This window comes from Hyla sarda, chromosome 5 (genome assembly GCF_029499605.1).
Source record: "Hyla sarda isolate aHylSar1 chromosome 5, aHylSar1.hap1, whole genome shotgun sequence".
Lineage (NCBI taxonomy): Eukaryota > Metazoa > Chordata > Amphibia > Anura > Hylidae > Hyla > Hyla sarda.
This window is the reverse complement of record NC_079193.1, coordinates 5,572,735-5,587,362: the sequence shown is the minus strand read 5'-3', so window position 1 is coordinate 5,587,362 and position 14,628 is coordinate 5,572,735. Positions and strand designations below refer to the sequence as shown.

General features: G+C 47.8%; 1 protein-coding gene across 5 annotated transcripts in view; it reads left to right on the top strand.

Moving 5' to 3' along the window:
- The window catches only part of NBEAL2 (neurobeachin like 2), a 144,200-nt gene that overhangs the window by 44,426 nt on the left and 85,146 nt on the right, over positions 1-14,628 (top strand). For 4 of the 5 annotated variants that reach the window (XM_056518741.1, XM_056518742.1, XM_056518740.1 and 1 more), the window contains exons 2-8: positions 4,056-4,144; positions 6,681-6,833; positions 10,097-10,178; positions 10,285-10,412; positions 10,516-10,598; positions 10,695-10,780; positions 13,329-13,626. In XM_056518741.1, coding sequence (XP_056374716.1) covers positions 4,056-4,144; positions 6,681-6,833; positions 10,097-10,178; positions 10,285-10,412; positions 10,516-10,598; positions 10,695-10,780; positions 13,329-13,626 — 919 coding nt within the window. Of the gene's footprint in view, positions 1-4,055; positions 4,145-6,680; positions 6,834-10,096; positions 10,179-10,284; positions 10,413-10,515; positions 10,599-10,694; positions 10,781-12,199; positions 12,218-13,328; positions 13,627-14,628 lie in introns of those variants that run through there. The other variant, XM_056518744.1, reaches the window with a different exon arrangement.

The window sequence follows — 14,628 nt, the reverse complement described above, 5'->3', positions numbered from 1 at the left end:
TATTCTGGGATGTGTCAGGTGACCCCCTGTATCTGCTGTGTATTCTGTGATGTGTCAGGTGACCCCTGTATCTGCTGTGTATTCTGGGATGTGTCAGGTGACCCCCTGTGTCTGCTGTGTATTCTGTGATGTGTCAGGTGACCCCTGTATCTGCTGTGTATTCTGTGATGTGTCAGGTGACCCCTGTATCTGCTGTGTATTCTGGGATGTGTCAGGTGACCCCTGTATCTGCTGTGTATTCTGGGATGTGTCAGGTGACCCCTGTATCTGCTGTGTATTCTGGGATGTGTCAGGTGACCCCTGTATCTGCTGTGTATTCTGTGATGTGTCAGGTGACCCCTGTATCTGCTGTGTATTCTGGGATGTGTCAGGTGACTCCTGTATCTGCTGTGTATTCTGGGATGTGTCAGGTGACTCCTGTATCTGCTGTGTATTCTGGGATGTGTCAGGTGACCCCTGTATCTGCTGTGTATTCTGGGATGTGTCAGGTGACCCCTGTATCTGCTGTGTATTCTGGGATGTGTCAGGTGACCTCTGTATCTGCTGTGTATTCTGGGATGTGTCAGGTGACCCCTGTATCTGCTGTGTATTCTGTGATGTCAGGTGACCTCTGTATCTGCTGTGTATTCTGTGATGTCAGGTGACCCCTGTATCTGCTGTGTATTCTGGGATGTGTCAGGTGACCTCTGTATCTGCTGTGTATTCTGGGATGTGTCAGGTGACCCCTGTATCTGCTGTGTATTCTGGGATGTGTCAGGTGACCCCTGTATCTGCTGTGTATTCTGGGATGTGTCAGGTGACTCCTGTATCTGCTGTGTATTCTGGGATGTGTCAGGTGACTCCTGTATCTGCTGTGTATTCTGGGATGTGTCAGGTGACCCCTGTATCTGCTGTGTATTCTGGGATGTGTCAGGTGACCCCTGTATCTGCTGTGTATTCTGGGATGTGTCAGGTGACTCCTGTATCTGCTGTGTATTCTGGGATGTGTCAGGTGACTCCTGTATCTGCTGTGTATTCTGGGATGTGTCAGGTGACCCCTGTATCTGCTGTGTATTCTGGGATGTGTCAGGTGACTCCTGTATCTGCTGTGTATTCTGGGATGTGTCAGGTGACCCCTGTATCTGCTGTGTATTCTGGGATGTGTCAGGTGACTCCTGTATCTGCTGTGTATTCTGGGATGTGTCAGGTGACCCCTGTATCTGCTGTGTATTCTGGGATGTGTCAGGTGACCCCTGTATCCGTATACCCATATATCAGGTGATCTGTCATGTATCTGATTCTTCATTGATGATAAGTTCTACTAATGGAGACTTGTGACCTTTAATAAAGCTGACGCTGCACCGCGGGACGTTCCAGATCTCAGATAAGTTGTGTTATGGCTCTTGTGGGGGTGGGGGTCCTGACGTCCTATACGATGTTCTACATAAGTGAGCAGAGTTGCGATGGCGGCCATATTGTGGTGAAAATACCACAGCTTGTCCTACAAACTTTTAGTGTAAACTAGGACTACTCTACATGATATCCGGCCATGATGGTAAAAATATCTGTGGGAACGCCACAGCGACACCACCGTGCGTGAACGCTCCTGAGTATCCTGGCAGCAGAATACGATACCCGGGCTTGGCGCCTGTGTTTGCATCTTTAAATATTGCGAAACGCGCTGATGATGGATTTGGGAGCTTTGGGTTATCCCCCGCCCCTCGTGTTTGATCCGTGTTGTCATCTCCACCTGCTGACGGTCACTTTTAGGGTCTTCAGTTAGTTCAAACAACCACCGCCCCCCCCCCGGACTGCGCTCTGTATTCTTCTGTACATGCCGTAGGAAATCAGTGTGGTGAAGTAAGAGCGAGCGCTCCGCAGGATTTCCTCCTTGCATCATCTATGTATGTAACAATTTACCGTTACCCAAAAAAAAAAATTCTTAAGAAATCAGAGGGTTAATTTTGTACTCTGCGGTTGTCGCTGCCAGGAGCGAGAGCCTCTGATTTACGCCGTAGGCTTCACCCTATGATGATGGTTCCTGTGGGAACATCCATGAAGCTTCAAAGCCGCCTGTGCTTCAAGGTCGACTCCACTTTACTTATTTTTTTATTTACGGTATTTTGTTATTTTCTTTCCTAGTCACGTCCAGAGCAGCTTTCCAAAATCTAAAACTCTGTGTCCTGAGCTCCCACAATGCACTGCTCCCTGCACAATGGTGACCACGGGTCTGAATATGACTAAAGTGCCGGTTTCCAGCTGTTGCAAAATTACTAGATTAGACTGTGTTGTGGCCGTCCTGAAGAGGGCGCTGCACCCAGGGATCTCCGAAATAAGATTTGCAAGGAGGAATGGTCCAAATCCTTCCCCCACATTGTGCAAATCTTATCTGCATCTATAGAAAACAATTATTCGAGGTGATTGCTTCAAAAGGGATCTACATGGTACTCAATTTAAGGGTTCACTTACATTTACTCCCTGCCCTGTGGATGTTTACTCAATAATAATCAGTACAACTGTCTGTGTGTTATTAGTTTGGTGTAGTGTATTCCAAACAGTGTCTCTCCAGCTGTTGAAAAACTACAACTGCCAGCATGCTCGGAGAGCCAGCTAGATTATAGTATGTTGTGGCCGATCCGAAGAGGGTGCTGCACCCAGGCATCTCCTAAATAACATTTTCAAGAAGCAGTGGTCCAAAGTCCTTCCCCGTGTTGTGCAAATCTTATCTGCATTTACATAAAACAATTATAGGAGGTGATTGCTGCAATTGGGATCTACTTGGTACCCAATTTAAGGGTTCACTTACTTTTAGTCCCTGGCCTGTGGATGTTTACTCAATAATAAGCTGTTCAACTGTCTGTGTATTATTAGTTTAGTGTAGTGTTTTCCAAACACTGTGTCTCCAGCTTTTGCAACACTACAACTCCCAACATGCTCGGAGAGCCAGCTAGATTATAGTATGTTGTGGCTGACATGAAGAGGGCGCTGCAACCATCCAACCCAAAATAATATTTGCCAAGAGGAATGGTCCAAATTCCTTCCCCCACACTGTGCCAATCTTATCTGCATCTACAGAAAACAGTTATTGGAGGTGATTGCTGGAAAAGGAGATCTTCAGTGTATTTTAATTAAGTTCACTTACTTTTACTCCCTGCCCTGTGGATGTTTACTCAATAATACAGTACAACTGTTTGTGTGTTTAGTTAAGTCTTTTCCAAACCATTGCAAAACTACAACTCCTAGCATGCCTGGACAGCCAACGACTTTACGGGCATGCTGGGAGTTGTAGTTTTGCAACAGCGTGAGGCACACTGTTTGGAAAACACTGGACTAAACTAATAAAACACAGACAGTTCTGCATATTACTTAGTAAACATCCACAAGGCAGGGAGTAAAAGTAAGTGAGCTTTGTGAATTTTTGACTCTGGGCTCTTTAATTAAGAGAGACCTAATGGTCCCTCAGACTTTTGGGCATCCCCTTTGCACCCGTTATAGTTACGCCCCTTAAGAACAAATCAGATCACATTCTATTTGTTTATTAGGGCATTCAAAAGAGTTCACTTACTTTTTCCTCCTGCATAGTGGATGTTCACTCATTGTAATTGGTTTAGTTACCTTATTATCTAAGTTACAATTATAGACAAACAACAAAGTATCTAAACTAATAACACACAGTTCTATTGTTAATGCCCTTTTTTTGAGTAAACATCCACAATGCAGGGAGAAGAATTCTTACATTGATCACTAATAATGAGTCAGTGAGGACCCATTCACACTATTCTGCCTTTATTCCATTTATATAAGCTTCCTCTAGAACTGGTGATAATCTGCCGCAGACGGTACCCGCCTTCCCATTCTCTACAGCCAGGGCTCAAGTCCTGAAGGAACACGTGGGAACAGAGTTCCTGCACTTTTTCAACAGCAGAAACACCGTTCTTGTTAGTTTTGTTGCATTTTGTTTATCTATAATTGGAGAACAAGTGGAGTTCAGGGTTCACTTACTTTATCTTGGGCGACATTCTGTGGGTTCTGTGATTTTTTTTGTGTCTTACTTTATTTTTGATTTCTTCTTGCAGAAGGACCTGAATTACCTGCAGCAGTGGTTGGAGGCTTTCGTCACGAACTTCGAGAAGATCATCTCGGTGAGCACTCTGGAGCCAAGAAGGTAAGGAAGGCGGGGCGACCACGGTTACGTATTGTATCTAATCGTCTCGCCCTCAACGACCCAGATTTGCTAAACTGAAAGCCGACACTTTTTTGTAGTTTTTTTTTTCTTATTATTTTTTTATTAATTTAAATTTTTTTATTTTATTTTAATGACAGATTTATCATGTGTTTGTCGGCTTTTTCTTGATTTTGCACCAAGACCGACAAAGCGGCTCAGAAAACCTCACAGTAAATGAAAAGTTCCGACTGATGATGTCACGTGCGCGGTTTGAAACAAATTTTCTCATAATATTGCAACCTTACACGGAAAGGCGCCCATAAAAAAAAAAAACAAATACACTAACAAGTAGACTAATAAACCTGACATAATGTGACTGCAAAACCCTAATATGTTAAAACAACAATCTGTTTAGGCCGCATTCACTCTATGGAGATTCCGAGTGGGAGATTTGCCTTGTTCAGTGAGAGTCTTACCGCTCAGTTCACACGTTTTAGGGGGTACTTCGGGGACAGAAAATATTTTCAAATCAACAGGTTTCAGAAAGTTATACAGATTTGTAAATTACCTTTATATAAAAATATTAAATGTTAAAGGGGTTCTCCAGCATAAGGTGATTTTAGTACGTACCTGGCAGACAGTAATGGACATGATTAGGAAGGATCTGCGCTTGTCTTGGGGTAAATGGCTATGTTGTGAGATTACCATAACACTGTGGCAGCTTTTTGTGAACTGATATTTCCTGTTTGACTTTTCTTTTTTTGACTACAAATCCCACAATTCCATTTTCCTCCCTCCCACACATCAGTCACCCCACCCATTGAAACATAAATGAGCTGCCTCCATACAAAAGACCTGTGGTTTTCAATCAGGGTGCCTCCAGCTGTTGCACTAGTTGCGGATTGATCTCTCTCCCACCAAGCGATCGCTCCACCCATTGAAGCAGACAGGCTCCCTGTCATCAGCTGACTAGTGATGTCAGGTCTCGGCCGCATTGCAACCTGGGAAAAATCTGAGACAACAGTCATTTTGTATGCTGCTAAAAATAAATAGTGGGGTGAAAATCACAGAAGAATTGTGAGAAAACCGTCACACACAGGTACAGACACTATATTATGAGCTACACTAACTTTACAGCCCCTGTAGCATAGTCAAATAAAAGAATTCCAGTAATACCCCTTTAATCCTTCCAGTACTTATCAGCTGCTGTATGCTTCAGCGGAATTGTGTAGTTCTTTCCGTTCTGATCACAGTGCTCTCTGCTGACACCTCTGTCCATGTCAGGAACTGTTCAGAGCAGGAGAGGTTTGCTATGGGGATTTGCTCCTACTATAGACAGTTCCTGACATGGACAGAGGTGTCAGCAGAGAGCACTGTGGTCAGACTGGAAAGAACTACACAACTTCCTGTGGAGCATTCAGCAGCTGATAAGTATGGAAGAATTAAGCTTTTTATATACAGTAGAAGTAATTTACAAATGGTATCATTTTCTGGCACCGTTTGGTTTTCCACCGGAGTACCCCGTGATTTTACATGTTTGTTTTTTTTTTTTTACGGAATCTATCTGAGAAGTGTTGTTTGTGATTGGAATGGCGCTTAGGTTGACCGTAATATAAAGGAGACGTACCAACCGCTGGAACCCCCCAAGATCTCCTGATCAGGGCCCTGGCTTTCCCCAGGAATGCGGCGTCACGAGGCCCACACGAAGCAGGGGGCCGCCATGCCCCCTCCATATATCTCTATGGGAGTGCCGGAGATAGCCAAACGTCTTTCCCATAGAGAGATATAGAAGTGGCGAGGCGGCCCCCTGCTTTGTGCGGGTGTCATAATGGGCCGCTCCCAGGGAGACACGAGGTCCCAGCAGTCAGACCCCCTGCGATCTAAAACGTATGCCCTATCCTTAGAATAAGAGATACGTTTTTTCCCCGTTATATATCTCCTTTAAAGGGGTACTCCGGTGAAAAACTTTTTTTTATTTTTTTATTTTTTTTTATAAATCAACTGGTGCCAAAAAGTTCTACAGATTTGTAAATTACTTCAATTTAAAAATCTTAATCCCTCCAGTACTTATCAGCTGCTGTATGCTCCACAGGAAGTTGTGTAGTTCTTTCCAGTCTGACCACAGTGCTCTTTGCTGACACCTCTGTCCATGTCAGGAACTGTCCAGAGCAGGAGAGGTTTACTATGGGGATTTGTTCCTGCTCTGGACAGTTCCTGACCTGGACAGAGGTGTCAGCAGAGAGCACTGTGGCCAGACTGGAAAGAACTACACAACTTCCTGTGGAGCATGCAGCAGCTGATAAGTACTGGAAGGGTTAAGATTTTTAAATAGAAGTAATTTACAGATCTGTATAACGTTCTGGCAACAGTTGATTTAAAAATAAGTTTTTCACCGGAGTACCCCTTTAACATCAATATGAGGCTGCTGCAAGTGGAATTTCCGTAGTGTGAATGAGGCCTTAGCCTCTCGTCAGCCTGAGATGGTGGTAACGGGAGGCTATAGATTGTATTCCAGTGTTTTTGTTTTTCCTTTCAGGCCGGAGGACTCTTCTTCGGAGATCCCAGTCCTCCCCCGGGACGTCCTCAAGGTGCTGAGCCAGCAGCTGGGACTATGTGCGGAGGACACCAAGGCAGACGTCAGCCTGAACCAGGCCCTCCTCCTCCTCAAGTTCTTCATCATCATCAGCAGGTGCATGGGTGGGGGGGTCCTCATAGTCTGTCCAGTGTTTCCCAACCAGGGTTCCTCCAGCTGTTGCAAAACTACAAATCCCAGCATGCCCGGACAGCCGTTGGCTGTCCGGGCATGCTGGGATTTGTAGTTTTGCAACAGCTGGAGGAACCCTGGTTGGGAAACACTGGTCCAGTGATTTCTCAGTTTAATTTGTTCTCAGGAAAGCTGTGTGATAATGCTGTCATGACAGCCATGTTGGATTTGACCCAGCTCTCCCAGACCCCCCTGCATCGTTACATTTTTTGCGGATTTGTTCTCAGGAAAGCTGAGTGATAATGCTGTCATGGCAGCCATGTTGGATTTGACTCAGCTCTCCCAGACCCCCCTGCATCGTTACATTTTTAGCGGATTTGTTCTCAGGAAAGCTGAGTGATAATGCTGTCATGGCAGCCATGTTGGATTTGACTCAGCTCTCCCAGACCCCCCTGCATCATTACATTTTTAGCGGATTTGTTCTCAGGAAAGCTGAGTGATAATGCTGTCATGGCAGCCATGTTGGATTTGACTCAGCTCTCCCAGACCCCCCTGCATCATAACATTTCTAGCGGATTTGTTCTTCAGGATTCGAGCGTTTTTATTTCGTGAATTTTGTGAGGCGCACTTTAATTTCCATTTCACACTTTTCTGTTCGCAGTGTAAACGGTATCGCGGTTATAAATATCTCGGCCGTCTGTGTTGTGTAATGATACAGGAGACGTCGGGGGGGTGGTGGTGGTGGGGGGGTGACGGCTAGTGTCTGTGAACCCCCTCCTTCTGTTCGCTGTTAGAGCTCAGGACCCTTCAGTTACTATGGCAACCAAGCCCATCATGGCTGCTGGATGCCAGGCTGGTGAGGGGTGAAATTCAGAGCAAGTTTGTTTATCCTCCGTGATGTATTGCGGCTGGTGGTTTTCAAGGCGGGGGGCGGTTTTGTTGTTTTTTCGGGGGGGGGGGGGGGGGGTGCAGCTGTCTGGTGCGCTTTGGTGAGGAGGTGTCTTTACATGAAAGGGTCAAACTGCACCCAAAGCTCTTAGGGGTCCCAAGGGTTGTTCTCCCATTATGTATTATTGCTGATTGTCCCAAATTTGCAAGGTCTGTCCTGGGCACTGTGCGCCAAATTCTTGGGAGGATTTGGGGCAGCGATGGGGTCATTGCCTCCACCTGAAGTGCATTGGTAACTACACCCCACAACACTTGCCTCATGGTAAGCCACGCCCCACAAAACCTACCCCATAGCAAGCCACGCCCTAGAAAATCTGCCCCATAGCAAGTTATGCCCTACAAAACTTTCCCCATAGCAAGCCACTCCCTACAAACCTGCCCCTTAATAGGCCACACCCTAAAAACCTGCCCCATAGTAGGCCACACCCTACAAACCTGCTCTATAGTAAGCCACGCCCTACAAATCTGCCCCATAGTAGGCCACACCCTACAAACCTGCTCCATAGTAAGCCACGCCCTACAAACCTGTCCCATAGTAAGCCATGCCCTACAAACCTGCCCCATAGTAGGCCACACCCTACAAACCTGCCCCATAGTAGGCCACACCCTACAAACCTGCTCTATAGTAAGCCACGCCCTACAAATCTGCCCCATAGTAGGCCACACCCTACAAACCTGCTCCATAGTAAGCCACGCCCTACAAATCTGTCCCATAGTAAGCCACGCCCTACAAACCTGTCCCATAGTAAGCCACACCCTACAAACCGGCACCATAGTAGGTCACGCCCTACAAACCTGCGCCATAGTAGGCCACGCCCTACAACCCTGCCCCATAGCAAGCCATGCCCTACAAACCTGCCCCATAGTAAGCCACACCCTAAAAATCCTGCCCCATAGTAGGCCACGCCCTACAAACCTGCCCCATAGCAAGCCATGCCCTACAAACCTGCCCCATAGTAAGCCAGACCCTAAAAATCCTGCCCCATAGTAGGCCACGCCCTACAAACCTGCCCCATTGTAGGCCACGCCCTACAAACCTGCAACTTAGTAAGCCACACCCTAAAAATCCTGCCCCATAGTACAAACCTGTCCCATAGCAAGCCATACCCTATAAACTTGGCTCATAACACACCACCCTATAAACCCTGCCCCGTAGAAAGCTGTGCCCTACAAAACTTGCCCCATAGCAAGCCACACCCTACAAACCTGCTCCATAGTAGGCCACGCCCTACAAACCTGCCCCATTGTAGGCCACGCCCTATAAACTTGGCCCATAACACACCACCCTACAAACCCTGCCCCGTAGCAATCTGTGCCCTACAAAACCTGCCCCATATCAAGCCACACCCTATAAACTTGGCCCATAAGGGTTCTTTCACACCTCATTTTTAGCCTACGGCTGCTGGATCCGGCAGGGGGAGGGGAAAACTGTGCGCTCCCGTACCCCAGCCGAACCGGCGCTGAAATCCATTGACTTTAATGAGCCGACTGGAGTCACCGTTTGACTCCGGTCACCTCATTTCTGCCCCTTATCCGGTTTTGTGTCTGGACCTAAAACCATAGTATACTACGGTTTTAGGTATGGTCAGAAAACCGGCTACAGGTAGAAAATGAGCCAATAAAGTCAATGGATTTCAGAGCGGTTCGGCTGGGGTACGGGAGCGCACGGTTTTCTCCTCCCCCAGCCGGATCCGTCAGCCGTAGGCTGAAAACGTGGTGTGAAAGCACCCTAGTGCACCACCCTACAAAACCTGCCCCATAGCTAGCCACACCCTAGAAAACTTTCCCCATAGCTAGCCACACCCTAGAAAACTTTCCCCATAGCAAGCCACACCCCACAAACCTGCCCCATAGCTAGCCACACCCTAGAAAACTTTCCCCATAGCTAGCCACACCCTAGAAAACTTTCCCCATAGCTAGCCACACCCTAGAAAACATTCCCCATAGCAAGCCACACCCCACAAACTTGCTCCATAGTAGGTCACGCCCTACAAACCTGCCCCATAGCAAGCCACACCCTATAAACTTGGCTCATAACACACCACCCTACAAACCCTGCCCCATAGCTAGCCACGCCATACAAAACCTGCCCAATAGAAATCCATGGGTGGAGCTTAGTTGTCACATGACTGTTTATCAGATCACTGATTGGGAGGGGGACGCTGTGGAGAATAATCTTTTGGCTGGAGTGGCACGTTACAGGCCCCTCCCCCCGCTGACATTTCACTCTCCTGCGTCGTCCCTCGTGATGTTATTTCTAGTTGCCGCCATGTTTTCTTCTGACACCGTATTTCTTGCAGGAATTTGGAGAATGTGGAGAAGGAGAAGACGCCGGTTTTCGTATGTGAGGTCATTCATCTGTTAACCGCGGCCACAGTCAAGGTGAAAACTTTGTCTTTTGGATTTTCTTTTCTTTCTTTTTTTCAATTTATTAACTTATTTTTTTTTTTTTTATCGAATAATTTTCTTAATTTTTTTTTGCCCGCAGTTAAAGAGCGCGCCCAGAGAAGAGGAGCAAGAGCAGCGCGCCCTGACCGAGAGCGTCGCCGTCTACGCCCTGCACCTGTGCGAATGTCTCTTCGATCCGTACCAGACGTGGAGGAGGCAGCTGGGAGGGTGGGTGACGAGGCGGCGTCCTGCGGGACGGCCATTGAGTCAACATTATTACAATTTTTCACCTATTTCTTATTTATTAAGAACATTTTATTGTGTTTCTTAGGGAAATCGTAAGCGCAAAAGAAAAAAGTAAATATAAGTTTTCGCCTGCCGCTCTGCCGCCTGAGTTTTGCAGCTTTTTTAAAGGTACATGGCGTATTATTACAGCGTTATAATGTATTGGGGGGCGGAGGTTGGCTTTCTTATTCACACTTCCTATTGTTTTGTTTTATTTCTCTTTAGACGCTTTTCACAATGGAGAGAATCTTCCAGAATTGGTCAAATTACGTTTAGTCCATCTGTTTGGCGCCATCATCACCGGCTCTAAGGTGAGAATCCTCCGTGTTAACTCTAGGGATCGACCGATTATCGGTTTGGCCGATATCGGCTGATATTCACGATTTTGGATGTTATCGGTATCGGCAATTACCTTGCCGATAATCCAATAATGCCCCCACCGCACCGCGCCATACCCCCCACCACCACGCGGCACCCATCACCACCGCACCGCGATGCACCCCCCACCGCACCGCCGCTGCCCCATTGCCTCCCCCATCCGCGGTTTTATAATTACCAGTTCCCGGGGTCTGCGCTCCTGCGCCGTCCTCTGTTACGCTGTGCGCTACGCAGCGCAATGACTAGTGACGTCCTCAACGTGACGTCACCGTCAGTGCGCACAGTGACAGCTCAGGAGAATGGCGCCGGAGCAAGAAATAGAGCGGACCCCGGGCCCCGGGAACAGGTAACTATAAAACCGGGAATGGGGGAGGCAATGGGGCGGCAGCGGTCTCTGGCCGGGGTAGTGTGGTGGGAGGTGCAACGCGGGGTGGGGGGGGGGGGGGGGGGTTGCGGTGGCGCTGATAGGACTCAGGACCCCAGGACAGGCAGGGGGAGAGAAGCGGGTGGCGGCGGCGGTCTCTGGCACCGCAAAAGCTGCTGCAGTTCATTGATTTAAAGCGCCCGCTTTAAATCAATGATCTGCAGCGGTGTCGCTGGGGTGGGGGCGGAGGCGGAGGAGATAAATAGCCGTTAACTTATACCAGAATGTCGGTATAAGTTATCGGCTATCGGCCCTAACCTCCACAGAATATCGGTATCGGCCCTAAAAAAACCATATCAGTCGATCCCTAACTCATTATAAGGCCTTGTCAGAGGAGATCACTGCATTTTCTGTCCTTGCCTTTCCACCATCTTGAAAAACATCTTTTTATGGAAAAGTGAAAGCTGTGATTGGATTGGCTACCGATAGGACATTGGTTGCCATTAGCACCCAATCAGAGCTTTGCTTTCACTTTGTAACCCACAGTAAAAGAAAAGTGAAAGCTTAATACTGATTGGTTGCTACTGGCAACAAGGTTTTCAAACTAAATGGGTAAAATTCGGTTGCAACGAACAACAAGGTTCAGAAACTGAAAGGTAAAGGCTGGTTGCTATAGGCAACAAGGTTCATAAACTGAAAGGTAAAGGCTGGTTGCTATAGGCAACAAGGTTCATAAACTGAAAGGTAAAGGCTGGTTGCTATAGGCAACAATATTCAGAAACTGAAAGGTAATGGCTGGTTACTATAGGCAACAAGGCTCAAACTGAAAGGTAAAGGCTGGTTGCTATAGGCAACAAGGTTCAGAAACTGAAAGGTAAAGGCTGGTTACTATAGGCAACAAGGCTCAGAAACTGAAAGGTAAAGGCTGGTTGCTATAGGCAACAAGGCTCAGAAACTGAAAGGTAAAGGCTGGTTACTATAGGCAACAAGGCTCAGAAACTGAAAGGTAAAGGCTGGTTGCTATAGGCAACAAGGCTCAGAAACTGGAAGATAAAATCTGGTTTCTGTGGGACAGTGTTTCCAAAGCAGAATGCCTCCAGCTGTTGCAAATCCACAACTCCCAGCATGCCCAGACAGCCTTCGGCTGTCTGGGCATGCTGGGAGTTGTGGATTTGCAACAGCTGGAGTCACCCTGGTTGAGAAACACTGCTCTAGACAACCAGGTTCAGAACTGATAGGTAAAGGCTTGTTGCTATGGGCAACAAGTTTCAGAAACTGAAAGATAGTTTGGTTACTATGGACAACAAGGTCCTGACATTAATAGCTAAACACTAATTGGTTGCTATAAGAAACCCCTCTGGTTGCTAGAGGCCAGTGCTTTACTATCAGTGTGCCTCCAGCTGTTGCAAATTTGTTACTCACTCCCACTTACCACACATTCAGAAACAAATAGGTAAAGGCTGGTTGCTATGGACAACAAGTTTCAGAAACTCAAAGTTGAAGTCTGGTTGCTATGGGCAACAAGGCCCTGACATTAATAGCTAAACACTAATTGGTTGCTATAGGAAACCCCTTGTTTCCATTGTTCAGCCGTAGCATGGCAAAAAAAAATTGCGTAGTTGTGCGTTTACGTTCATCCACGTCGTTTTTGCAGATATTCAAAAAATGATGTCAGATAAATCCACACACCGGTATGATTTGTGGTTGTCTGTCCAGGGTACAGATCACAGGGGTCCGCAGGGTGGAATCCCCCGCAGTATGTACAGGGGGATCCACAGTGGACAATCCCTTCTATCTATGTCTGCCATGACATATAACAATAATAATTGTAGAAATCCCCTTTTATCACAGTTTGTGGTGATTCTGAGCTCGGGGAACCAGTAAAATCCCTGCAGCTGCTGGAAATAAACCATCACCAGGGGGCGCTGGGGGAGGGGCAACTGGTAAAAATCCCCGCAGTCTCGCAGTAACGATTCTCCGGTACCTGTCTGCGCCTCTGTTACCAGGTGCCCTAGAATAGAATTGCGCCCCCTGTGTTCACTTTTCACCTGGATGACGACCTGTGCATGGCTTTGTGTCATGTGACCTGACGGCCTTTGTTGTTTTTTTCGTTACAGGTGAACGCGCTGCTCCTCATCACCCCGACCTCTGTAGACGTGCTGATGCTGGTCCTGCAGAGCTGGTGTGTCGGTCAGGAGAGGGACCCGCGGGTGCTGCAGCTGGCGCTCGACTGCCTCATCTCAATGATCCAGATCCTGCACGGCAGCAGCCCCGGCCAGAGGAGAGTGGAGATCAGACAGATCCTGGACTGCTTCTTCAAGGTCCTCAACTGTGACCGGCCCCTGTATTCTCCAGAGAGAGTGCTGGGGCCACACTGGGAGGAAGGACTCCTGGCCCTGCGCATCAACATGCTCCGTACGTTGTCAATCACTGAGGCTGGGGGGGACATGGGATGTCACACATACAGTATAACTGAGCAGATTATGTAGATCGATACTTAAAGACTCATGGAAAGCTGGGTGGCAACCAATGCATACCTACCATAGGATTGCATATTCGGCATTCAGTCTCCTGAGAACGCTTAGTGACCGCAGCTGCATACATTGCACGGTTCCTCAGGTGCATACACTGCAGAGGTCACGGTTCCTCAGGTGCATACACTGCAGAGGTCACGGTTCCTTAGGGGCATACACTGCAGAGGTCACGGTTGCTTAGGGGCATACACTGCAGAGGTCACAGTACCTTAGGGGCATACACTGCAGAGGTCACAGTTCCTTAGGGGCATACACTGCAGAGGTCACAGTTCCTTAGGGGCATACACTGCAGAGGTCACAGTTCCTTAGGGGCATACACTGCAGACGTCACGGTGCCTCAGGTGCTTACACTGCAGAGGTCACTGTTCCTCAGGTGCATACACTGCAGAGGTCACGGTTCCTCAGGTGCATACACTGCAGAGGTCATGGTGCCTCAGGTGCATACACTGGAGAGGTCACGTTTCCTCAGGTGCATACACTCGAGAGGTCACGGTTCCTCAGGTTCATACGCTGCAGAGGTCACGGTTCCTCAGATGATTTTATGGTAGAGGTCACAGCTCTATAGATATGAGCACTGCAGAGGTCACGGTTCCTTAGGTGCATACACTGGAAAGGTCACTGCAGAGGTCACGGTTCCTCAGGTGCATACACTGCAGAGGTCATGGTGCCTCAGGTGCATACACTGGAGAGGTCACGTTTCCTCAGGTGCATACACTCGAGAGGTCACGGTTCCTCAGGTGCATACACTGCAGAGGTCACGGTTCCTCAGGTGCATACACTGCAGAGGTCACGGTTCCTCAGGTGTATACACTGCAGAGGTCATGGTGCCTCAGGTGCATGCACTGCAGAGGTCACGGTTCCTTAGGTGCATACACTGCAGAGG